Below are 26,395 nucleotides of genomic sequence, written 5' to 3'. Positions count from 1 at the left end.
ACTTCTCATCCTGAATTTAAGTGCAAACCAAGGTGTGCAGTTATGCTAACCTACGTTAAATAATTGGAACAAAATCTTTCTCATTCTTCACTTGGCTTATAAGTATCCCGTTGGTGGTGTGAGTAATTTTCACGCCTCCGTAGTTAGAGTCTCCACAAGTCATTTGCAGAGATGTTGAAAGACCCCTACTATCCAAATTATATTGCGGAGGTTTTAACTTAACCTTTTCTATTATTGACTATTATCTTGTCTATTATTTTGTGGGAGTTTGAAGCCTCCTTTATTTATAATTACCCATCTACATTTATAATTTATTAATTTAATGAAATTATTTTTATAATAAAAGATAAATAAAATATATAAATTCATAAAGTACACAAAAAATTACAAAAATAATTTTATTGATGATTTGATAAAGTATTGAGGAATACAAAGTAAATATAAAAAAAGAAAATACACCATGTTGACAAAACGAATTTTCTTCTTTCACATTAGGCCTGGGAACTTGAACTTGAATTACTCAAATGACCAAGGGCCTATTCAAAAGAAAAGAATATATACAAGTTATATTCAAGCTTGATGCAAATAGAAACCACATTACACTAAAAGTAATGTTCTTATAATTTGAAACGTGAATAACTAGTCTTGTTTATAGCTTTGTTATTGAACTCCCTTCCATGAATGAATTTAATAATATTTTTCCAAGGAAAAAAGATACTAGACTATTTACATTCTACTAAAAAGAAATCTAGCCATTTTAATGAAAATGATAAATTCAATTCTACATACCAATCTATAAAGAGAAATTAAGAAGAAGAATGTCATAAATTAGAATAACTCATGTACTCCTAATTCTACCATTCTGTATTGAAGAAAGATTAAGATGTAAAAGTATTTGTACCTCTTCTTTTGTCCACAACAGAATTAAGATCAGTTTCTTCATGATGGCTAAAATATGCTAAAGAAATTCAACTAAATATGATAAATAGAAACAATATTATGAGGGAGATATTGAAGGTTGGTGAGGAAGCTAAATTATATTATCTAGAACAACGCTAGACATCTATTTTAACACTCGGTTGCTTGGTCACTAGTTGTTGAGTTCATCACTCCAAATATCTCCTTTTTCCTTGACCAAGTGAGAAACTCATGAATTTTGGCATGAAGCCAACTATATAGCATGAACCCATGTTCCACCACATATTGGACAACCATGAACAGAACATAAATTTCATCATACCATAAACAATGCCTAATATATCCTATCATAAAACAAAGCACAAAAAATAAAAAAGTATAAGGTGAGTTAGAGGTTAGATGGTTTCAAAACAATCATTGGAAAAGGTGGATTTGGTGAAGTTTACCTTGGCACTTTGCAAAGTGGTGAACAAGTTGCTATAAAGAAACTCTCTCTGTCATCAAATCAAGGTTATAAAGAGTTTAAGTCAAAGGTTAGATGGAACAATTGATTAAATAGTCCTATTTTTTTCTTCTTTTCTTGAATTTGCATAACAAATATATTTTTCATTAAGTTAAGATATTAAACATTTCTAAAATGCAGGCAAAGTTTGTAACACTTGTTCATCATAGAAATGTGGTTTCTCTTGTCGGGTATTGTGATGAAGGTGATGTTAAAGCACTTATTTACGAATGTCTTTTAAAAGGAAACCTCCAAGAACATTTGTCAAGTTTGTTAAGTTACATTTTCTTTATGATAACATGTTAATTAACATCGTAAGACCTTTCCATTTTGCTCTCAAACAAATAGGATCACATATAATTACTATAACTAAGGAGAATTGATCATTTTTTTTTCTCATTAATCATTGGGATGATCAATATCTACTTTCACTTATGGAGTGTGTCAATAAATAAACAATAAAATCAATAAATAATTATCGTTAAAACCTATGTTCATAACTACTTAATTATTTCTAGTTTTCAAATTGTGAATCACATTTAAAAATGAAGAAAAGTTTCCATTCCATGAAAGGAGACTAAAATATTTTTTTCCATTTAATTAATCTACTAGATTAATGTCAAAGTAAGCAAGTTTATGTGAAGAGTGAATACCACTAACCCATTTCAATATCACCAAACCCACAAACAAAAACATCCTCTGCTTCATGCCTCCACAATTCTTGCTTCTTTGGCTCATTATCAATAGAAACAAAAACACAAATGCAACTAAAAGGGTTGTTCACATGAACTTTAAGCATGAAAACAACACTTCAAGAGAGTATAGTTGGAGGGAAAGAAGAGAATGGAAACTAGTATATGCTTGTGGGGGAGAGGAGAAAACAAAGGCAAACATTTCACCATAGGCTGTCAGATTGTAAAAGTTGAATCACAATATGGAAACGGTAGATAATATAAATAAGCAAATTTTTTGTTTGGGTAATAGATTAACCATGAATGCAACAATAATAGATGCAAGAAAACACATAAGGGTTAAATAGAAAACATACAAAAGTATATACAAAAGTAGGACACACTTTTAGGATTGAAAAGAAATTGGGAAATGATAAATAAGCAACCAGCAAAGAACGAATGAAATGTATTCAAATATCCACATTTTACTATTTAAATTCTGTAACTATGTTCTTGTTTTTTTAATTAAAGATTTGGATTTCACATAAATGTAACATTGAAGTGTCCAAATCTATGCTGAGCAGTTTAAACTTTACATTGTTATCCAATCACCAATCGACTATGCATGTTAATTGTGTTTCACTTTTATAATAAAATTCCTAAAAGTCTATCCGAAGATAATATTGCCTATAAAACCACCTGTTAACTAAACTCTTGAGACGAATAACAAACAATTTTACATCTAATATAAACAAGAAAAAGGAAAACAAGAGACTAACCAAAGGTTTTGTACTGTGTTTATCCAAAAGCTTCACGACGTCATGGTTTTTATAGTACATTGGATCTACAAGAGGCTATTAAACAATCTAATCCAAAAATCAGTGACAACATACAAGACGAATAATGAAAGAGGACGGGAAGTGAAATTACGATGCTGCCCTAGTGGTCTCGTGGATCAACTTCAGCGTTTTGTCGTAGCAACAAGTCAACAACGTCGGTGCGTTCCTAGCAGGCAGCGATGTGGAGCGTAGTGCGGCTGTCAAAGTTGGTGAAATTGGCGTCACTCCTGTGTCCAACAGTTCCTCAATCCCGTCTAAGTCTCCTTCGTTGGTCAGATACATCAACCGAACCGTCGGATCCAGCACCTCCGACATGTCGCGCTGTCGGTGAGCGAGAAACGAAGCTGAAACTTCTTGGTTTCCATTGTGGCGGGATGGTTTTGTGAGAGAGAGAAAATGTAATGGTATTGTGAGCATACGAATGAAAAATGAGTTGCAAATTATTTAACCTAACTGCTGCCACCGTGAATTTTTATAAAACAAATTAAAAAATCAAATATGAAATACCAAGTCAGGTAGTAAGATAAGTAGTCAAATTTGGGTCGTTAACATATCATTTTCCATTTAAATTTGCGGATTGGACTTGTTGTAGTCAAATTCGTGAATCACACTGTAAGATCCGAGAAATTTAAATAATTAATTAAATAATTATTTAATAAATGCGGGTAGTAGAAGTCTTTAAGACATTTAATGCAGATTGTTATGATGTGCAAAAGTACTAGTTTAAGTGGTTGAGACTACTTTAATTGTGTGAGAGGACTTGGGTTCAAGTCTTATGTATGTCATTTATGTGCTATTTAATTTATTATTATTTTAAATATGTGCGGGATCATGATGAATGATAATATAATCATAAAATTATATAAATTATCACGAAACATGAATTAGTTGAATGGTTATGCATTAATATAAATTTTGGTATGGTTTGGGGTTTGAGTGAATCCAAATTAAACTTTTTTTTTTTGCCAAAATTTCCTTTGGCATGAATGTGAAAGGACAAGGAAACCCTAGTAGCCAGGGGGGCTGGAAAACCATCATAGAATTGCCAATGAGTGGCATTAAACTCAAGTTTAATGGTATTTTCGTTTTATACCATTTACCTCTCATTAAGACCATAATTAATGACCAATTAAGAGAAAGAAAGAGTGGTTTAGGGAATGTTATTGTTGCATAACCTTAGGTATACAAAAATTGAGAGTGTAAGGGAGAATTGAGGGAAGCAAGGAACTGCATTGAGACAGAGTCAAAGGAACATCGTTGGTGATCAAGATGGAACTCACAACAAGTCCAAATAATAAGCTAAGGAATCCAGGTTAGGGGAGCTGGACCCTGCGTTTTACTTCACGTCATTAATTGTATGAATTGTATATTGAATTGGATGCATATACACCGCTTATTTCATGTATTCTTTGTGTTTCTGGAATTTTCCAGAAATCACCTGGCGGGTGATGAACCACGCCAGGCGACGCATCCCAATTATATGAAATTTTGGGTTCCTACAAAGGAACCACCTGGCGGCACGTCCCTAACTGCCAAGCGATGCAAGCCACGAAACCCAGTTTTGGGTTTTCCTATGAACGACCTGGCGATTGAAATTGACCCGCCAGGCGACGCGAACCAATTTTGGTTCGATTTTGATGTTCTGGATGTTTTGGGATGACTCTAATAGGAGGGAAAACAAATTTTAATGGTTAAGTGGTGATTGGATGTCAAACATCATTGAAATTCATTTAATTGATGGCTAAATTGGATGAAACAATAGGAATATTATCTTAGGGTTGATGAATTGGGAATTTCTATAGTGGCAGTAATCTAAGGGGAAAATGTGAATGAATTCGTGAATGGGAAGTGTTAGGGATGAACCGTAATCCCAATAACTGGGATTGTATCTTATGGAGTTAGAAATTGATGGAAATCAGAGTTGTTGTGAAGGGGTAAGGTTCGCAAGTGCAGGAACCGCTTGACGACACCCATTTTGCCACCAGGCGCCATACCAGAGAGGCATGGTGTTCTGATTCACGAAAAATCCTGTAGTTTTTCGTATTTTTGTAGAACAGGAACCACCCGACGTTGGGTTTGTACCGTCAGGCACTAGGCTACTGATTCTGGGTGCTAAGCGCCACCAATTTTTCTGGTTCTTGCAGTTGTTGTAAAATTGCATTTTCCGATTCGTTAACCGTTTGATTTAGGTGAAAGTTTGACAGGTCGTCCATAACACGTGGTTCTTCACTTTGAACGGTGGAGATTGGATTTGAAGATCAGTAGCTAGAGATACACATTACTTAATATTGTTGATTTTGGAGTCTGTAAAATACATGAATAAGCTATGGATAAGTTCAAGTAACTTCTAATGAAGCATGATTGGGTTATGTGGTAAGTCTCTATCATTTTGAATGTTTCTTTGGGTTAGTCACATATGGAGAATTGATTTAATGAAGGCATGGGTGTCAATATTAAATTGCATTGGTGCATAAGATCATGTGCTTAAAATTGTTAGAGTGTTGCTGCTTATATTTTGTTTGAGCATGCTTGGGATGGTCTATATGACTAGGGGATGAATGCACATGTGAGATGCTATAAGGCCTAGAATATTATAGATGGCAATGCTTTTCATTAGGGGTACCCTAGAATGAGAGCAAATGAGAGCAACCTGTGTGAAGTGTGCTTGAACCTGAACGAAAACCAGTACTGCGCAAGTACTGGTGTAGCGCCTGGCGGTGGTGATCGACCTGCCAGGCGACAACGTAGAAATAAGGGGTTCTGGATCACGGTGGCGCCTAGCGGTAAGGAGGGGTGCGCCAGACGGAGTCTGTAGTTCAGTGAATACTAAGGCGCGTGGTAGTGAATACTAAGTCCCGCCAGACGATAGTTGCAGTGGTAGTGAAGACTAAGGCACTTAGCGCCTGGCGATATGTGTCACCCGCCAGGCGATCTGGAAGCAGCAGACCTGGTGGTACGTGTCCCCCGTCAGGCGATTTTGCTACAACAGATTGGTGTTATGCTTGCTATGATGTGCGTGATCTACAAGGCTTCTAGGATATCTTAAAGGTGGGTTTGCTGGTGTTCCTTGAGTTGAGCTTGGAACGTATCCCTTGAGTTGTGGCTCGGGATAGGGGTTAAGCATGTGGCATTCCTTGAGTTGTGGCTCAGAATGACATCCCTCGAGTTGTGGCTTAGGATGACGGATGAACACGAGGAACTCTTGAGTTGTGGCTCAGGTTGGCGAGTGTTACCGATGTGAGTGTGCTAATTGTGGACAGTACGGATGGGTCTAGATAGATTGCCCCCCTTAGTAGTAATTGACGAGTTTGATAGTCTTAGAATGTTACGGACTATGTTTGTATATGGGAACTCCATCTGGCGTTACGGTGTATGATCCGTAGCATGGTTTTTCGCACGTGCTCTATCGGTTGTGGCCGATAGGTATGACAGCAAGACACCTTAAGGTACTCATTAGAAGACGTAGAACACGATTAACATGGTGGTGACCATGTGATGGGATATCAAGGGATGGATTTCCTTTGGTGTGATTGTGTGATTGTATAATTTTGCCATAAATATATATATATATATATATATATATATATATATATATATATATATATATATATATATATGTTTATTTCACCGTATCTGCTTGTGTTTGGCGATGATCGTGTACGCGGTACACGGAAGCAGATGATGTTGCTGGTGGATCTGGTGAGCCTTAGCAGCGGAGCGGGAAAAAACTCATGGGAACAGTTTTATTGAAGTTTTATCACTTATGGTTTTGGAATAAAGTTGTAAACTATTATATGACTATTTTTGGTATTTTATTGAATTTTGAAAAATTTGAATTTAAAGTTATCTTTATTATGAAATAAATTATTTTAAATTTCCCTCTTTTTTGGAATGAATTTATAATTAATGAGATTTTATTTTCTTATTTTATTTTATTATTTAAACTCGTAATATCCGATCGGATGTTTTACAGATACAATATCTTGACTTGCAGTATTACCTAATAAGAAAACAAACAACTCTTTCCAGAAAATGTACAGGATAAGAAACAAACCAATGAGAAGAAAAAATAGAACAAACATGACTTAAAGACTCCAACCATAGTATAATTATTGTAAGGATGTATGTAAAACATTTAGTTGCTGCCAACCTTATCACGCCTAAGTCACGGTCTTGTTTACAAAATAGGTTTACAACACAAGTTAAAATTTACAATTACTTCAGAAAAATCTGAGAAAATAAATTAAACATATTCCTTACATATTCACAACCTAAGGTACTTAATTACCTGTCAATTTTAAACCAAAGTTTTCTGTTGTTTTGTATGTTGATTTAACTTTTTACTCTGGATTATGATATAAGAATTCTTATCAAGGTTTTTGGAATTACAACAAGAATCTTTTTAGACGTGAATATGATAATGCCTGTGATATCCTTCTGTCATTCTATTTCACATTTTGGATTCGAAAATGCATTTTGAAAATCCAAAATCCAAAACATATATTTTATCTTTTAGATCATTCAATCCCAAACTTTTCGAATTACTCAATCCAAAGTATTTTAGATGAAACCCATGGAGGAATATTTTCTTTATATTTCTTATTATCCATAAAAGTATATGAACAAAACATAGAGAAGCATAAAGTAAATCCTATACAAAAGCGTGTGATAATAACAAATAATTGCTTAATTTTTCTTCAAAGTAGAAATTAAGCTCAAATTAAGTTTGCCTATCCTTGTCCTAAATAAAGGTTAAGTCAAACTTTTTTACAAACTAATTAGTTAAATATAACGAGTTTTCTTCAAATATTAACAATTTATTAACTTTATATTATGATTTATTAATATACTTGTTTTTTATATTCTAATTTTATAAAATATATTATCTAATTGTAGACCATTGCAACACAATGCTAACATTAATTTTGGTGGAGAGAAAATAGTTGGCACAAAAGATATCAACATTATCGTCCTAAGATAGTTGGTGCAAACACTAGTGCAGGAAAGGATTTTGACATCTTTTGACATTGTACTTCGATTCAACAACAAAAGAATATCTAGGAAGGTAAAAACGTGTGGCTTCTTGACTTCGGCTATGAAGTGAAGTATAAAATCATAAGTAATTAATGAAAAATAATTAAAAAATGATTAGGCTTCGGTTCTAGTAATAATCGAAGCCTAATCCCTTTCTGATTTAAAATATTATTTAAATTTAAGGCTATTAGAGTTTGGTCCTAATACCCCTTTTATGCTTCGATTTTTGTTATAATCGAAGTCCAGTGTAGACACTTTTTCTTTTTAAATAATTTTTTTTGTTTGTCTTTGCCTACATATCAAACTTGGATAGAATCAAACAGAACCAACACATTATGTATCACACCCAAAATCAGTCAAAATCTATATACACAACAATATGTTATCCTTATAACAAGTAAATGTGCTATATATTGTTGTACATTTGTATTATATATTTTGCACGAACTATCCTAACATACTTTATGGACTTCTTGGGAATTGGTGTAAGACTCTTGAATTTTCGCACAAAAGACAATAACTTTAATTGGTATATAAAAAGAAAAAGTTACAAAGTATTTGATTTAATGCAATTATTATTGTTTCTCAACTAGTTTTAATACGAGCACGAACAACGGTTGCCATCCATTGTATTACATAATAATCGCACTTATATGAGTCGATTTGTTTATTACGCTACAATATATAAACACAATTATAAATAATTAAGGAAGAAATGGAATCAAACAGTTATATATGGACCAAAATAAAAAACCTGGAGGGACAACCATGCAACTCTATGAGAAAGTAAATGTTTTAGGATACACTTATATAACAAAAAAAGTTCATAACATCAAGGTTATTACCAATCTATTACTAGTTTGTGATGGTTGGGGGAAGACTTGTGCAAGGAACAAAACCACACAACAATGTTGTCCTTTAGGGAAGCCGCAAGTAGCTTTTAATGACGTCTAAATTTAAAATAACTTCATTGTTATACCTTAAAATGATTTATTATAATTACAAGTCGACAAACTACACTTACGCAACAATATAAGGGACAAAATATATTTATTTCCTCCATTCAAAGCATTTGATGACGTATCATTGGATTTCATCAAACTTATTACCTACATGATTGAGTGAGGGGTCTATGGGAACCGAAGTCTATTCGCAAACTAATATCACACAGGAGCACCACCAATACGAACCTCTTCGTCCGTATTTATCATGCATCTGATTCTTACTTACGAACCTTCCCACTCGTAACATTCAAGCATAACATATTCATAACCCAACATGAAGAACCCATCAGATTCATACTTCATCATTTTATTTAACATACATCAATCATTAGGCCTAACATCCAATGTACTACAACCAGAGCATATCATAATTTATCGCAACAAAATATCAACACAGTGTAACCATGAAAAACCAGCAATCATGCGCAACATATATCTCCAACTACAAACATTCAAACTAATATCACACCATTCAAACTACAAAACATGTTATGGACGAGCTATCACAATTTCACTCTAATCCAACGGTTAACGAATCGGGAAACACAATTTTACCGAAACTACGCAGATAAAAAAAAGACGTAGTCGCCCAACGACTAGAGCTTGGCGCCCAGCGAGACCAAAACTCGAGACTTGGCGCCTACCGATAGGAAACCACCGATTGACGGTCCCTAATGCGTGAAAAGTACAAAAGTAGTGTAATTGTTCCTACTTTGGTCAATTTAAAGACACAAACCATCAAGTAACATAAAAACTCATTCATCATGCACTAAACTTCATAAAATCCCATTCCTAGCTTTCCCAACCTATATCACTTTATACTTCATATCCACATGACAAATTAAATCTTTACCTCATGGTATAGTCCCTGCAATAATCACACCAACAAAACAATACATCCACTAAATGCAAGGAAAAGAGAAACACTTCAAGTACCATGAATCATGCATATAATACACTTCTTTAGACACCAACTCCCCAAAATTGTAGCACTTTAACCACTTTTATATCAATATAACACGCAATCAAAGGTGCACATTAAAACAGAAACCACAATGCACCATCACGCAACAACCTAAAGCGATTCCAAACTGCCGCTCAGTATTGCACTAGAGGTTCATGTGCAATCGCACGAAAATTCAATCAATCATGCGTCCAACATTCATACACGCTTAATTTTATCCATTAGACTACGTTCACACACTTTTCATTCCAACATTGGCACCAAACATCATACTCATCATGAAAACGAGAATCAATTGGCTTTCTCACAAACCAGGCAACATGAAAAAACAAGGTAATCACGAAATACAGCTCCCCTACCTTTTTTACCACTTCTCCAGCCTTGCTCACACTAAGGATGGCCTTCTACATGCTTCTTCTTGCCCAGAACAAGCTTCCACCTTCAACTCTAACTCTAAGTCTCTTCTTAACCCTCTTAGTTCTCCTTAGGTCTCTCTTTTTGGTGTTCTTAAAAATCTACCCTAGTAGCCACACAAAAATTCTTTTTCCCCCTTCATTAATTCCCTCATTAACTTATGTTTCAACTCTAAAATAAATTCATAAAATAATTAAAATGAAAATAAGGTTAAATTCCATTCAATTGGCATTATCATGGAGGGTTTCTACCCTTAAAATTCCATAAGTCCCACTTGTCTAACTCCCCTAAAGACGACTAGGGTTCATAGATCATCCACCAACATAGCAAAAATAACGAGTAAAAGAACTATTTAGCATTAAACAAAGTTCAAACTCTCATCCACACAATTACCAAACATATGCACAACCAATGTCATTCCATGTTTCCACAATCTTAATTTAAAATATGTTCTTATTTACTATTTTCTATTCTTACTCCTTTAATTAAAAATAATATTAATTATAACAGGTAAAAAAAGCACTAAAAAGTTCTTAGATATTTATCGGTAACAAAAACTTATTTAAATTTATCTTTTGATATTAATTTAATATATCATACAAGTATATTTTTGAGATAATACTACTACTAATATAGCATAAAAATTTAATACAGCATCAAAATACTATTTTTTGATTTTTAATAAGGTACATAAAATATAACAATTTCATCAATTTTAATGTAGGACAATGATAACAATGAAAGTATTGAATTTTATAATCTTGTTCTGAGTTGAATGACAAAAATTTAGCTGTGGTTTTTGGTCTATTTGTGTGAGAGTTAACCAAGTCATAATTTTCATATAAGAGAAGTATTGGAAATATTGGAACTAGTCAATTAGTTACACTTGAATAATTTGCACAATCTCAATACCTTATCCAACTGTGTTTAAATTATCCAGTTTATTTAAAAAAAATTATGTTTTTAATCAACTGATTACTTTTGCTCTGAATGAGGTATTTCTTCCTCAAATGTTGATTCTAAAGGATACTTAATATATAAAAAAAGTTCTACTGGAAAGAGAGAAAATGATGCTCAATTTTTTTATTCAATTATTGGATACTCTCATTCGCTAAAAAGAGTTCAACTATAGAGTGATTAATTATAAATGAGTTATAATTAACAACTTATAGTAAGCAGAAGATTATGTTTATACATTAATTGAAGAACACTCTGATTCCTAAACAAACTGAAACTGCGCAGGAGATAACAAGTGCGACACTCATTATGTTTGTGAAATACAAAATGATATACGTAAGGACGTTTTTATAGCAAGAATAATCTTCAAAGCACAAACTGGAAATATACTCTGTAATATTATAATTGGGATAGGATTAATAGAAATTTTATATAATGTAAAATTTCGCTTACTCTGCAATAGAAGAGGTGGACCAAGTTCAGATTCTTTAACGACCCTTATTGTGTGGTCTTCTGTTTGAATTGGAGTTGTAGCTCTTCTTTCTCACTCTTTGATTGAGAATGCCTTGAATCAAATGGATTGACCATTCTGGTTTTCGAATGAAGAATGTGAGATATCCCAATACCATTCCAAATACCCCTCCACAACCATATCCAATAGCTACGGGTTTCCAACCAAACCCAAATTGTTCTTCTTGCTGAGATTGAGAGGTTGCTAAATCTATCCAATAGCATGGTTTTGACAATGGTAACCCACATAGCCCTGAATTCCCCTGATAGGAATCACTTTGGAATGTGTTGAATTGTTTACCTGTTGGAATCTTTCCTTCCAGCTGGTTTTGTGAAAGGTTTAAGAAAGAGAGGAAGGGAAGATTGGCCAATGCAGTTCGAATCTCACCCGTCAGCATGTTTGAGGAGAGGTCTAACCATTCTAAATTTTCCAAACCGTTGAGGCTTTGTGGAATTAAACCACTGAGTCTGTTATTAGAAAGGTTAAGGCCTATTAATGACTTCAAATCTCCAATGATTGTTGGAATCTCTCCCTCAAAATTGTTATTCGCTAAATCAACAACTGTGAAAGTAGTTAAGATCCTCTCTAGCTCAAAGTTGTTGCCTTTCATTGTGACTTCAATTGAATCATTGTATGTAGACTCAGTAGGACGTATATACTGCAAAACACTATGGACATTGATCATCATTCCCTTGAAATTTTTTATGAAAGCTATTGGCAAGTTGCCACGAAAATTATTGTTGGAGATGTCAAAAACCGTCAGCTTGGAAAATGTATCGTTCTTGGATTGGAAACAATTGACGGTACCATTGAACCTATTAGCACGTAAAACAAGGATTCGCAGCTCTTGAAGTGAGTCTAACCAACTTGGAAATGTATCTTGTATGTCATTCTCTCCAAGGTTCAGAACTCTTAGTCGTTTGCATTTTATCACAGGCCGAGGTAATGGTCCCTCCAAGTGATTGCCATTAAAATTCATAGTTTCCAATGTTTCTATCTCAAGATAGCTCTTGGGTATGATCCCTCGAAGGTTGTTCTTTTGCAGATCCAAAACTAAAAGTTTACTCAAGTTTCCAACGCATTGTGGGATTTTGCCTGTCAAGTTGTTGTGAGACAAGTCGAGTATCATAAGGGAGCTTGCGTTGCAAAGAGATGAAGAGATGTCTCCGGTCACTTTATTGTGTGAGATAGAAAAGAATTTAGCGGTAGATGGAGGAACAGGAATATCTCCTTCCAACATATTGAAGCGTAGGTCAATGTAACCAATATTCTTCCACGAGATTGAGAGGTTCCCAACCGATGTTAGAAAGTTATGAGAAAGATCCAAATAACCCAAAGTATCTGCCAAATGATTAAATCCTTCTGGAATCCTTCCATGAATTTGGTTCATAGAAAGATCTAATTCAACAAGATTGAATGGGTCAAGGGATATTGGAAAACTTTTAACATTGCCACCAGTAAAACCAAGAGACTGAAAATTGTTGTCAGAAAGATCAAGAGCCTTTAGCCTTTGAAGATTTGAAAACTTATGAAAATCTAGGACGCCACTCAGGTTATTTGATGATAGTATCAAGTAAGAGAGATTTTGGTGAAGAAATATTGACTCAGGGATATCACCTTGTAGCTTGTTATAAGAAAGGTCACAATCATACAATGAAAAGGCAGAGAATTCGCCAATTGGGCCAGTAAGCTGGTTCCCACAAAGGCGTAAGTTAAGTAACGATGACAAAGAAAAACACCAATGCGGAATTGTTCCGTTCAACGAATTATCAGACAAATCCATAAGTTCTAAATTAGAAAGTCCACTGGTTTTATCAGGTATTTCTCCAACCAGTTTATTCTTCGAAAGACATAAACCACTAAGCTGAGTGAGCTCAAACAACGATGATGGCAATCGGCCCACTAGGTTGTTTCGAGTAACATCTAAACCTTCTAATTTGCTTAGCTTGCTAAACAAATTGGGGATCTCACCATCAAAATTATTATATGAAAGATCTAAGTAAATAAGATGCTGAAGGTCGAAAAGAGATGATGGAATCTCACCACTGAAGTTATTCGTACGAAGGTACAGATAGTTTAATTGTGAGATGCTGTCCATGCATTGAGGAATGGGTCCTGTGAAATTATTATATGAAAGATCAATGTGAGTGAGATGTTGAAGATTTGAAAGTGATAATGGAATCTCACCACTGAATTTGTTTTGACGAAGGTCCAAGTGTTTTAGTTGCGTGAGATTAGATAAAAACTGAATATGTCCTGAAAAAGCATTACCACCGAGATCCAAGAGTCTAAGAGGACTTCTCGGATTCAGCTGGGAAAGCTCACCTTCCAGATTCAAATTCCAAGACAAACTAAGTTGTTGAAGATTGGGTAAATAGAATATGTTATTTGGTAACTTCCCTTGCAAGATGGTATTTGAAAGTCCAAGAGAGACCAAGGAGGATGAAAAATTGAGCAACAAAGACAGAGAACGGGGTTTAATCAAAGACATATCTAGGCCATCAAGAGTGAGCTCCCTTAAATGAGTTGCATTTACAATTAATTTTTCCAGAGATGCTGGTTGAATCCTCATCCAACCTTGGGACAGTGAGAGGTCAAGTGAAACTAATTTTGAGAGATGAGATATTTTGGAAGGAATGACACCACTAAATGCAACGTTAGATAGGTTGAGATGAGTAAGAGCTAGAAGATGACCAAACCCAGAAGGCATTGGAGAAGAGGAAAAGTTATTGAGAGCAAGGTTGAGTTTTTGAAGGTGAGAGAGTTTGAAGAGAGTGTTGTTGGGATGAAATGGACCTTGAAGGCAACTGCTGCTGAGGTCTAAGCCAATGACGTGCCCTGAGTTAGTTTCACAACTCACTCCATCCCACAAACAGCAATGAGAACCATTTTTCCAAGATTCTGTCTTTGGATAAGAGCCATCATCTCCACACCAGCTGTTGAAGGAGGTCTTGAAGCCAAGCAAGGCAGAGGCTTCATCATGGTTGCATAATGGCACCAATGAAGACGTGCATGAAGGAAAATCAGAAACCAACAAACTCAGAACAACAAACACGAACCACCCCATACTTTTCTAAAAGCTTTTGCTCAATACATTCCAACTTCCAACCCTTGCTTCACTCTGATTTTCTTATTACAATTTCTTGACTTGCACTATTACCTTATTCCAAAACATCTTTTTGCAGAAAATGTACAGGATGAGAAACAGACCGAAGAAAAGAAAAATTAGAACAAAAGCAATCACGTTCATGACTTAAAGGCTCCAATAATACTACAATTATTCTAAGGATGTATTTAAAACATTTAGTGGCAGACCAACTTTTACCACGTCTAAGTCACGGTCTCTTTTATAAGATGGGTTCACAACTCTAGTCAAAATTTAAAATTGATTCAGAAAATTCCAGAAAAAATGAATTGAACAATAAAAGAATCATATAATTCTTACTATTCCTTACATATTCACAACCTAAGGTACTTAATTACCTGTCAATTTTAAACCAAAGTTTTCTGTTGTTTTGTATGTTGATTTAACTTTTTTACTCTGGATTATGTTATAAGAATTCTTATCAAGGTTTTTGGAATTATAACAAGAATCTTAATTAGACGTGAATACGATAAATGTTTTGTGCTATCCTGGATTTGCTTTTGAAATAAGGTTTTATTATTATATTTGCATGTTTTATATTTTCACTGATTAATTAACAATACCACTAGAAGGTGCTTAACATTCCACATCCAACATCCTTCTGTCCTTCTTATATCACATTTTGGATTCGAAATGCATTTTGAAGTTGTAGAATCCAAAATACAAATATAATATTTTAACTTTTAGATCATTCAATCCCAAGCTTTTCGAATTACTCAATCTAAAGTTTTATAGATGAACGTAAAAAGCCTATATTAAAGCATGTGATGAGAACAAATAATTGTATGGTAGGCTCAAGTTTTGCTTTAAAGTAAAATTAAGCTCAAATTAAGTTTGCGTAAACTTACCCTAAATAAGGGTTAAATCAAAACTTTTTTTTAAAACTAATTAGTTAAATAGACGAGTTTTCTACAAATATTAACAATTTATAAACTTTATATTATGACTTATTAATATATTTGTTCTTTATATTCTAATTTTATAAAGTATGTGTCAGTTAAAAGTATATCCTATTTAAAGGATTAAAAAATATATATTGCCCGTTCTTTGTTTTTTTTTTCTTAAAAAGTCTCAAGATAAAAAAATTTAATGTCTCTTTATTTGTAAGAGATAAGGTGTAGTTATAACAACATGGTCAATAATATCAAGAAGAGTTATGCAAAATGTCAGATTAGAGAGCTTGCTTGAGGAGAATAATGAAATCTTTTAGCTTTCTGGAGGAGTCATGCAAAAAAGATTAATACATAGGAAGACGCAATAAATGAAAATGCATAGAATTACAATTACTTACTACATTTTTTTCTAACAAATTATTGGGTATTGGGCTCCCTTCCTAAGTAGAGAAAAGTCCCAAAACTTGAGAAACCAATGTCTCACTTAACCTAATGGAGAGAGGGGGCTGCAAAATAAATAGAGAAGCAAAACAATAGAGTCAGAATACACTGAAAATCCTAACACATAGAGGGAGAGATAGAGAGAAAAATATGTTCACATTTTTTATAGAGCTGCCACCCTAAAATCGACACTACAGATTCGTTTACCATTGGATCGGGCTTAAACTTTTACAGCAGGTTCGGAACACATTATTCTCCATTCTAAGTCGGATCGTTGATACGAGGTCTAAGTTGGGAGATATTAATTTCGCACTGCAGCAATGATTTTATAGGTTTTTCTTCTCTTGTTCTTCTCTATTTGAAAGCTTTGTTGCTTTGCTATTTGGTTGGGTATTGGCATTAATTTATGCTATTGATTGAGACTCTTTTGTACTTTTGTTGATCATAGTGTAGCTATTTCTTTGGTCTGAACGACTTGTGCTTTTTATCCTTGATTTGAAGGGTTTTCCACGTTAAAAATCTTGGTGCCTTTATTTGTGATTGTGGTGGTTTATTGTTGCTGCTCTTTGATTATTGCTCCTCATATATTCTTGAAAGTTATGGCAAATTATATCCACTGCATTCTCTCGTATATTGTTTATGTTGTTGTTTTCACCATCAGAGTGGCATCAGAGCTCTTGGTTCAGTTATATTTACTTGCTTGAATGATGGAGGCAAATGCAAAGATGGTTGCATTGAATGGTTCAAATTATCACTTGTGGAAGGTCAAGATAAAAGACTTGTTTTTTATGAAGAAGTTGTATCGTCCCATATTTGTTACACAAAAGCGAGATTTTATGTCTAATGAAGAATATGACTTTGAGCACCAACAGGTACGTGGTTTTATTCGGCAATATGTTGAAGATAATGTTTATAATCACATTTCTAATGAGACACGTGCTAGACCTTTGTGGGAGAAGATTGAGTCTTTGTATGCTTCTAAGTCGAGCAATAATAAACTATATTTGTTGAATTGCTTGATGAATTTGAGGTACAGGGAGAATTCTCCTATTTCTGATCATTTAAATGAGTTCCTAGGGGTCCTAGATCAAGTATCAGGAATGGGTATAAACTTTCATGATGAAGTCTTGGGACTATGGCTATTGAATACTCTACCAAAGTCTTGGGAAATATTTCGGGTTTCAATTACAAACTCTGCACCGAATGGCATTGTTTCTTTACAGATGGCAAAGAGCGGTACTCTTAATGAAGAGATGAGAAGGAAGGCACATGGTTTTTCATCTCAATATGATATGCTTGTTACAGAAATTAGGGGATAGAGAGAAAAGCAGGAGCAAGTACAAGTCAAGATACAAGAATATATAGTGCCATTATTGTAATAAAATAGGGCACATTCAGAAATACTATTTTAAGTGGAAAAAGGACAATGCAGACAAGAAAGGCAAGTAGAAAAAGAATGATCGTGTCGCTACTACTACATGTGGTAATCTTGTTCTTCTTCGTGACTTTGAGTCCGTTAATCTTGTATCTGATGAGAGCATGTGGATTATTGATAGTGGTGCTACACTTGTTATACCTAGGAAGGAGTTCCTCACATCTTACGCTTCTGGTGATTTTGGAGTGTTGAAGATGGGTAATAATGGTGAGTCTAAAGTGATTGGTGTTGGTGATGTTTGTCTGTAAACCAACATAGGAGTGCATTTGTTGCTTAAAAGAGTCAAACATGCTCCGGATGTCCGTTTAATTTAATCTTTGTGCAGATGCTTGGTAATGGTGGTTATGATAGTCACTTTGGTTCTGGAAAGTGGAAACTCACCAAAGGTAACTTGGTTAGGGCTAGAGGAGAAAAATCAGCCAAACTATATTGGACAAAAGCTTTGGTTGCTAAAGACACTGTGAATGCCATGGATATGGAGGCATCTTTGTGGCACCGGAGGCTTAATCATATAAGTGAAAAAGGGCTGAATTGTTTAGCTAAAAAGGATGTTCTTCAAGGGCTAAAAAGTGTAGAATTGGAGAGATGTTCTCATTGCATGGATGACAAGCAAACCAGAGTGTCCTTCAAGAAGTATCCTACCTCAAGGAAGTCAGAGTTGTTACAATTGGTGCATTCTGATGTTTGTGGCCCATTGAAGGTAAAGTCATTTAGTGGTGCACTTTACTTTGTTACCTTTATTGATGATTGTTCCAAGAAGCTATGGGTTTATGCACTTAAGCGAAAGGATCAAGTACTTGATAAGTTCAAGGAATTTCATGACTTGGTTAAGAGGCAATCAAGGAAGAAGCTAAAATGTATCTATTATGACAATGGTGGTGAGTATTGTGGACCCTTCGATGCTTATTGCAAACAGCATGGTGTTGCACATGAGAAGACTCCTCCTAAAACTCCTCAATTGAATGGTTTAGTTGAGAGGATGAATAGGACATTACTTAAGAAGGTGAGATGTATGCTCTCAAATGCTAAATTACCCAAGCATTTTTGGGGTGAGGCATTATACACGGCGATGCACGTTATCAATCTCACTCCTACTGTGATTCTGGACAGTGAAGTGCCAAATAAAATTTGGTTTGGCAAGAATGTAAGTTATGATCATTTGCATGTCTTCGGTTGCAAGGCATTTTTTCATATTCCAAGGGATGAAAGATCCAAGTTGGATGCGAAGACAAGGCAATGTCTCTTTATTGGGTATGGTGAAGATGAATTTGGCTACATGTTTTATGATCTTGTTGAGAAGAAGCTTGTTAGAAGTCGTGATATACAATTCATGGAAGACCATACCATTGAAGACATTGATAAGGTGGAGAAGACCACACCAGAGAAAGATAGTAATCTCACTTATGGTAATCCGATGAGGTTTCCCGCTCACAATCTAGAGAATGTTGAAACGGAAGCTCAAGATGATGAGCAACATGGTGATGTTGATGATCAACAGGTTGGAAGTGGAATAGAGGTTCCAATTGATGATGCTCAAGATGAACATGATGATGATCTTGGTGATATACCTGAACCACCTCAAGTCCAACTCAGGACGTCTAATAGATAAAAACAACCTTCTATAAGGTATTCTTGTGATGAGTACATAACCTTAACTGACAATGGAGAACCTAAGTGTTTTAAAGAGGCTTTGGAGAGTGAAGAAAAACAAAAGTGGTTGGATGGAATGCAAGATGAAATGAAATCTTTGCATGATAATCACACTTATGGTTAGAAAACGGGTGGATCTTCAAGATGAAACAAGATGCTAATTCTACATTTCCAAAGTACAAGGCTAGATTGGTGGTGAAAGGTTTCAGACAAAAAAAGGGTGTTGATTTCAATGAGATTTTCTCACTTGTGGTGAAAATGTCATGCATTAGAACTGTGCTAATTTTAGCTACTACTCTTGATTTAGAGGTTGAGCATATGGATCTTAAGACAACTTTCCTTCATGGTAATTTGGAGGAAAAGATATACATGAAGCAACCTAGTGGTTTTCTTGTTGAAGGCAAGGAAGATTATGTGTCTAGGCTAAGGAATAGTCTATATGGTTTGAAGCAGGCTCCAAGGCAGTGGTATAAGAAGTTTGAGTCTTTTATGTGTCAGCAAGGCTACAAGAAGACTACTTTTATCATTGTGTCTTTGTTAAAAGTTTTTCTAATGATGACTTTATTATCCTGTTATTATATGTTCATGACATGCTTATTGTTGGGAGAGAAATTTCCAAAATTAACAGGTTGAAGAAGCAATTGGGCGAGTCATTTGCTATGAAGGACTTAGGAGCTGTTAAATAGATTCTTGGAATAAGAATCATTCGAGAAAGAAAAGAAAGGAAGCTTTAGCTGTCATAAAAGGGTGTTGTAGAGATTTCAGATGGAAAATGCGAAAGTCGTAAGCACTCCTCTTGCTACTCATTTTAAACTGGGTGTTAAATATAGTCCTTCAAATGAAGCTAAGAAGGCATATATGAGTAGAGTTCCTTATGCGTCTGTGGTGGGCAATTTGATGTATGCAATGGTGTGCACAAGACCAGATCTTGCACATGTTGTTCGTACAATCAGTCAATTTTTGTCAAACCCAGGTAGAGAGCATTGAAATGTTGTGAAGTGGATTTTGAGATATATTCATGGTACTGTTGATATGAAGCTTTGTTTTGTAGGTGATAAGCCTAATTTGGTGGGATACTCAAATTCAGATATGGCTGCAGACATTGATTCCAGGAAGTCCACCTCAGGCTATTTGATTAATTTTGTAGGGGGAGCTGTGGCTTGGGAATCAAGACTACAAAGGTGTGTAGCATTGTATACTACAAAGGCGGAGTTCATTGTCATCACTAAAGCATGCAAGGAGTTGCTATGATTGAAGAAATTCTTTCAGGAGCTTGGTTTTAGGCAAGATAACTATTCATTGCTCATTGATAGCCAGAGTGTTTTCCATCTTGGTAAATATCCAACTTTCCATTCTAGATCCAAACATATTGATGTGAGGTATCATTGGACACGTGATGCTTTGGATGCTAAGTTGTTGGCGTTAGAAAAAGTTCATATAGATGATAATGGTGCTGATATGATGACTGAAGTGTTGCCAAGAGAGAAGTTTGAAGTTTGTTGTGAGATCGCCGGTTTGGCAAGTATCTCGACATAGTTGTGAAGGCGAAATTTGTTAGGTATTGGGCTCCCTTCCTATGTGGAGAAAAGGCCCAAAACTTGAGAAGCTCATGTCTCACTTAACCTAGTGGAGAGGGGACTGCAAAATAAATAGAGAGGCAAATCAATAGAGTCAAAATACATTGAAAACCCTAACACATAGAGGGAGAGATAGAGAGAAAAATCTGTTCACATTTTTCACAGAGCTGCCACCGTAAACTCGACACTGTCGATTCGTTCACCGTTGGATCGGGTTGAAACCTTTACAGCAGGTTCAGAACACATTGCTCTTCATTCTAATCAGTTAGATCATTGATACGAGGCCTGAGTTGGGAGATATTAATTTCGCATTGTAGCAGTGATTTTACAAGTTTTTCTTCTCTTGTTCTTCTCTATTTGAAAGGTTTGTTGCTTTTCTATTTGGTTGGGTGTTGGCACTAATTTGTGCTATTAATTGAGACTCTTTTTTACTCTTGTTGATCATAGTGGAGCTATTTCTTTGGTCTGAATGACTCGTGGTTTTTATTCTTGATTTGAGGGTTTTCCACGTTAAAAATCTTGCTGCCTTTATTTGTGATTGTGGTGATTTATTATTGCTGCTCTTTGATTATTGCTCCTCATAGATTCTTGCAAGTTAGGGGAAATTATATCCCCTGCATTCTCTGGAATATTATTTGTGTTGTTGTTTTCCCCTTCACAAATTGAATACTTAGATAGTCATAGTCCCTTTGAAATGCTTGGTTGGCTACATCTCGTTGCATTAGCAACAACAAAATCCCCACACTTTTGGTGGGTTTGGTGGAGTGTTACACAGTAAAGATCAATTGTGTTTAAATAAATAGTATCTTTGCAATTCCTTCATATTAATTAATGATTACACCGTTGAAATTTTATTAAATTTTAGAAACTACACATAATTAAAAGGTTTACAAATTTGAGACAACAGTGTGTTCATAGTCTAAATATAGCAAACACAAGTAAAAATATATACTTCTTTGACTAGTAGTTTACTTGAACGTCAATTGTTGACTATCAGTTAAAAAATTATGCTTGATATTGAAATGAATATTTTATGTGATATTGTATAGAGTTTGAAATGTCTGTGATCCAAATCCAATGAGTTTCAAATGCTAATGATTTATTGAGCAAACAAAAATCAAGATGCTTTCATTAAATAAAGATAGAGAGTTTATTTATCAATATGATTTGGAAATATTACAACTTTGTTTTGGAAAAGGTATGCCAACAAACAATTAAAATACTTGTTCAAAAAGTGTAGCGCAGGTCCCCAATTAATTACACGTTGCTTTCCACTTATTTATGAAAGCAGAAACCAATTCATTTTTAGTAAAGACTAATCACGGCAAAGTAAATGTTTCTTTTATGTTGAAGCTGAAGTTTGAATGAAACAAAAAACAATGGAAGTATGTTGTCAAAAATATTTGTGTAGCAAAACTTGAAAAACTTTTTCAAAAAGTGTAGCGCAGGTCCCCCCTTAGTTACACGACTATATCTAAGTTTGAATTGTTCGAGTTTTTGGAAGCAGTGATGAAATAAAAGTACTTCATGCATTTTAGTTACGGTATCCAAGTTTCTTAAATAGTAGTCTTAGTTATGGTTTACATTCATAGAAAATAAGCACACACAAAAATACATAAAAGCATAAAGATAATTAGATAAGTTTCCAACCACAAAACAATATAACAGTGTCATTGTTAAATTCAATTGTCTTCATCATAAAGATAATTATACAAAGATTTTTGACAACACACATGCACAATTTTTTGTTTCATTCAAAGTTCAGCTTCAACATAAAAGCACCAATTCAAACTTCACCTCAATTGTTTGCTGGTTCCATCAAAGTTGAATTGCAACATAAACCACCATTAACTTTGCCTTCAGCAATCATTACCATAAATGAACTAGTTTTTGCTGTCATAATTAAGTGGAACGCACAGTGTAATTAAACGGGGAGCTACATTAGACTTTTCCAACAAGTTTTGAACTTTGTAAACCCAAAGTTTTTCACAATACAATTACATATTAAACAACACAGAACTAATTGTACAGTTGCACCAAAAAGGTAGTAATACCCTACAAAATCTCTAGGAAGCCAAAGGAATGAAAGCAGGAATGAAAAATGAGTTCTCTGTGTTCGTAAAAATGAGTTCTCTCAACCAAAGGTTTAAACTTTGGGTGGTTCTCTCTACCGAAACCTTTTGTCACTTTTCCCTTTTTTTTCCCACACATGTGACAGTTTCTCAAAGAAAAAAAAACTTTTTAAATAAAAAATAGGGGACACATCATCGATGTCAAATGTAAGTCAAAAAAATATGTTAATAAATCGTTTTAGTTGTCTTAAATGCTAATAACAAAGAACCAAATTGAAGTTAAGTTTTACATATGCACCAAAAGCTAAAATAAGATAAGAAACTTTGTGCATAGACCTCATCACGTAAGTTAATTCATGGAATCAAATAACTTGATGCATGGTCTAGGCAAAGAAATAAGGCTGCCATAAGAAAGCGAGAAATGGCTAGGGTAAAAATGTGCATAAATGTCCCATCAAAGTGAAATGCACTAGACCTTTAGTTAATACCTATGGCCCCCACAACAATCATAATTTTGTTTCATATCTTCATGTAACTCGTGGTCCCTTCCAAGCACCCTAACATGGTATATAAAACACAATATTTTTTTCTAAACTAGGCATATCTGCCTCCATAATTACAAAAATGGATAAATTTTAAAAACAATTCAAAATTGGGCAAATTGTGCGCCCTTACACGATTTCATATGAAGAAATGGTGTCCCTCCTAACCGATTTTCCTATGTCAAATGGTCAACTCTGAAATCGTGTGGGGCTAAGATGATTTTCGACTTAAAATCGTGTGGGGCTCAGACGATTTTCATTGTAATTGATTACATAGGGGCGTAATCGATTACAAAAGGCTATGGTATGCCTTTGAGATTATGTAATCAACTACAGATTCCATGTAATCGATTACCATAGAGGTCAATTTTTAAAGCATCTATAAATCTCACTTTCTTTATCTCTACCTTTACCTTTATCTTTCTTTTATTCTTTTTCCCTCCCACCTTAACTGCATACCACATACTTTTGCATATTTATAACCTTTCCATGCCTTTATCTCACACACTCACAATCTATTAAAGCTTTATTATTGTCTTTCATTCAAAATTGAAATAAGAAAAATAAAAGTCTTAACTAAATTGTCACTTGATTATCATAGATCTTTCTTTTAACTAATTACATCTCTAAATTTTTTATTACCTTTTGATAAATCATTTTTATTCTTAAACTTTTTTTAAATAATTATTTTTATTCTTAAACATTCTTTTAATTAGGTATATAGATAAATGATAAAAAAAAAAGGATTCATTTATTTAGATATTTATCACAACTAAAACACGAAATAGAAGAGAACATATTATTTTGACCCCTCCAAAATTTACAATCAACCACTGCACATAACATGAAAGAGAAGTGTGAAAGAGAAGCGTGAAAGAGAAGCGTAGGTTATGATCGTAGAGTTCATTGTCAATGATGTCCCTTCAACATCAAAACACTCAGTCTCAATAGATGCAGTTACAGTAAATGCTTTAGCTATTGGGTTGTCTGGTAATCGATTACATGGAGTCTATACTCGATTACAAAATGTCAGGAGCACATCATAGCCTTTTGTAATCAATTACACTCCCTTAGTAATCGATTACAATGAAAATCTTTTGATCCCTAAATGATTTCAAATTGAAAATCGTCATGGCCCCCACGATTTCAGAACTGACCATTTGACATAGGAAAATCGACTAGGGGGACACAATTTCTTCATATGAAATCGTGTGGGGGCGGCATTATTTGCCCAATTTCGAAATTTTTTTAAAATTTGCCTATTTTTGTAATTATGGAGGCAGGTTTGCCTAGGTTAGAAAAAAATCTAAAACACAAAAATAATGATGAAGGAAGAACTACATCACAATCCATTCTAACTACTGCACCACATAAAACATAATACTAAAAACATAAAAGCTTATTTGTAATATGCAAACAAAGTGGGTCATGACAAGCTTCAAGCACTCCCACACAAGTGATATAATAAGCCAATGAAAGTAGAGAGCTACACCATCCCTTTACGTAAAGCTAAACGTCCCACTATAAAACAAAGTGGCGAATGCACAAGCCTAAGATAAGGGAACGAATGAAGAAAAAGGATTCAAGAGTGCACTACTTCAACAAAACAAATGAAAAATGATACTTTGACAAAGTATCTTTTGACAAACAACATTTTTTTGTAAAAAAGAAACCATAAAACTTTATTATTTTATTCTCTTAACTGATATAAAAAAAGATATATTCTATTTGGTAACTTTGTCAACTTTGTCAACCAAATGTTTGTCAAAAAATTATTTTCCAAAACAAAACTCTATGCTAACCATGAATCTTCTGCAAGGTAACGTGGCTTAGTATAATAAGGAAAACCCACATTCATAACTATACATAACCCATGCAGACCACGAGAACCCATGTTGAGTGGGAAAATGTGAAAATTGCACCTATTTTGGTTCACTCAACTAGCAAAGAATTAGATAAAGACTTAAGAGAGAACCAACCCAAACCACTCCAACGCTGCAACCTCGGTGGAAAGGAACCCACAACCAACCCCAACCTCACGGATGGAAATTTCTGTACTCCTAACTATGCCCATTAATAACCAATGAAAACTTGAAAAAAGGTTAAACATGAAGCAAATCCTCAAACCTCGCTGCAAGACAACCTCCGACAAAGCAAAACGAGAAAGTAGGCCATACTAACAGAAAAACGAGCACAATAGAAATTCAGCAGGGATGCAAACAACACTCATCATCACTTCATACACTTCTGCATACTCTTCCAAACCTAATTCATCGAACAACAAAAGAAGACAAGAAGAAAAACAAGGTCAAACTTCCCCTACGTCTTATAGCAGCCCTTTAAGGTCTTACCACCTATGTTTTGATGCCCACTTCATTGCTCTCCACCTTTACTCACTACGCTCTCTCTCGATTCCCTTTTTACCTTGTCGTTTTCTCTCTTTTCTACACTTAAAGAACCTATAACTAAGGGTTTTATCTTCCCTACCCAAACCCTAGAATCAAAACCAACTAGAAAATATCTCTTTTTTCTCTTTTTCTCTTTTTTTTCTAAGATTTGGAAAGGAAAAATAAAAACGGATTTGAGTGGCTACAACGAAAAGACAAAACAAATGCACTATTGTGCTAACTGCAATAACGGAAAAACTAAAATATAAAACTGATATGGCCTCTTTAAATCTTCTAAGATTTGTGGCAATAAGGAAAACAAAATAAAAATTACATGTTCAAGCAACCAAAAGAGAGAGAAATTAACCTTGTGTTTGGATGAAGCATTTCAACAATGCTAAGAAATTGAAATGCATTGTATTTGAATTGTTTGTAATTA

General features: G+C 34.5%; 1 protein-coding gene and 1 long non-coding RNA gene across 3 annotated transcripts; both read right to left on the bottom strand.

The window, feature by feature from the left end:
* Positions 1–384: 384 nt before the first annotated feature.
* On the bottom strand, positions 385–3,363 carry LOC146884340 (uncharacterized). The gene is made up of 2 exons (XR_014984185.1): positions 2,871–3,363; positions 385–536 (listed from the first exon to the last, which is right to left on the bottom strand). It is a non-coding gene; the product is annotated as an uncharacterized LOC146884340 (long non-coding RNA).
* An 8,099-nt stretch (positions 3,364–11,462) lies between these two features.
* LOC114194692 (receptor-like protein 6) lies at positions 11,463–15,055 on the bottom strand. Of its 2 annotated transcripts, XM_028085059.2 has the most exons (2): positions 14,002–15,055; positions 11,463–13,929 (listed from the first exon to the last, which is right to left on the bottom strand). In XM_028085059.2, exons 1-2 carry the CDS (start codon positions 14,879–14,881, stop codon positions 11,792–11,794), a joined length of 3,018 nt encoding a protein of 1,005 aa, XP_027940860.1. In that variant the 5' UTR covers positions 14,882–15,055; the 3' UTR covers positions 11,463–11,791. The 2 variants fall into 2 exon arrangements, with proteins under 2 accessions (XP_027940860.1, XP_085521793.1); XM_085665667.1 differs by having other exon boundaries at positions 11,463–15,055.
* Between the last annotated feature and the right edge of the window lie 11,340 nt (positions 15,056–26,395).

This window comes from Vigna unguiculata, chromosome 8 (assembly GCF_037176805.1).
Source record: "Vigna unguiculata cultivar grain cowpea cultivar isolate G323 ecotype 2 chromosome 8, ASM3717680v1, whole genome shotgun sequence".
Classification (NCBI taxonomy): Eukaryota; Viridiplantae; Streptophyta; class Magnoliopsida; order Fabales; family Fabaceae; genus Vigna; species Vigna unguiculata.
Note: the sequence above shows the minus strand (reverse complement) of the source record. Positions and strands in the feature narration are given on the sequence as shown.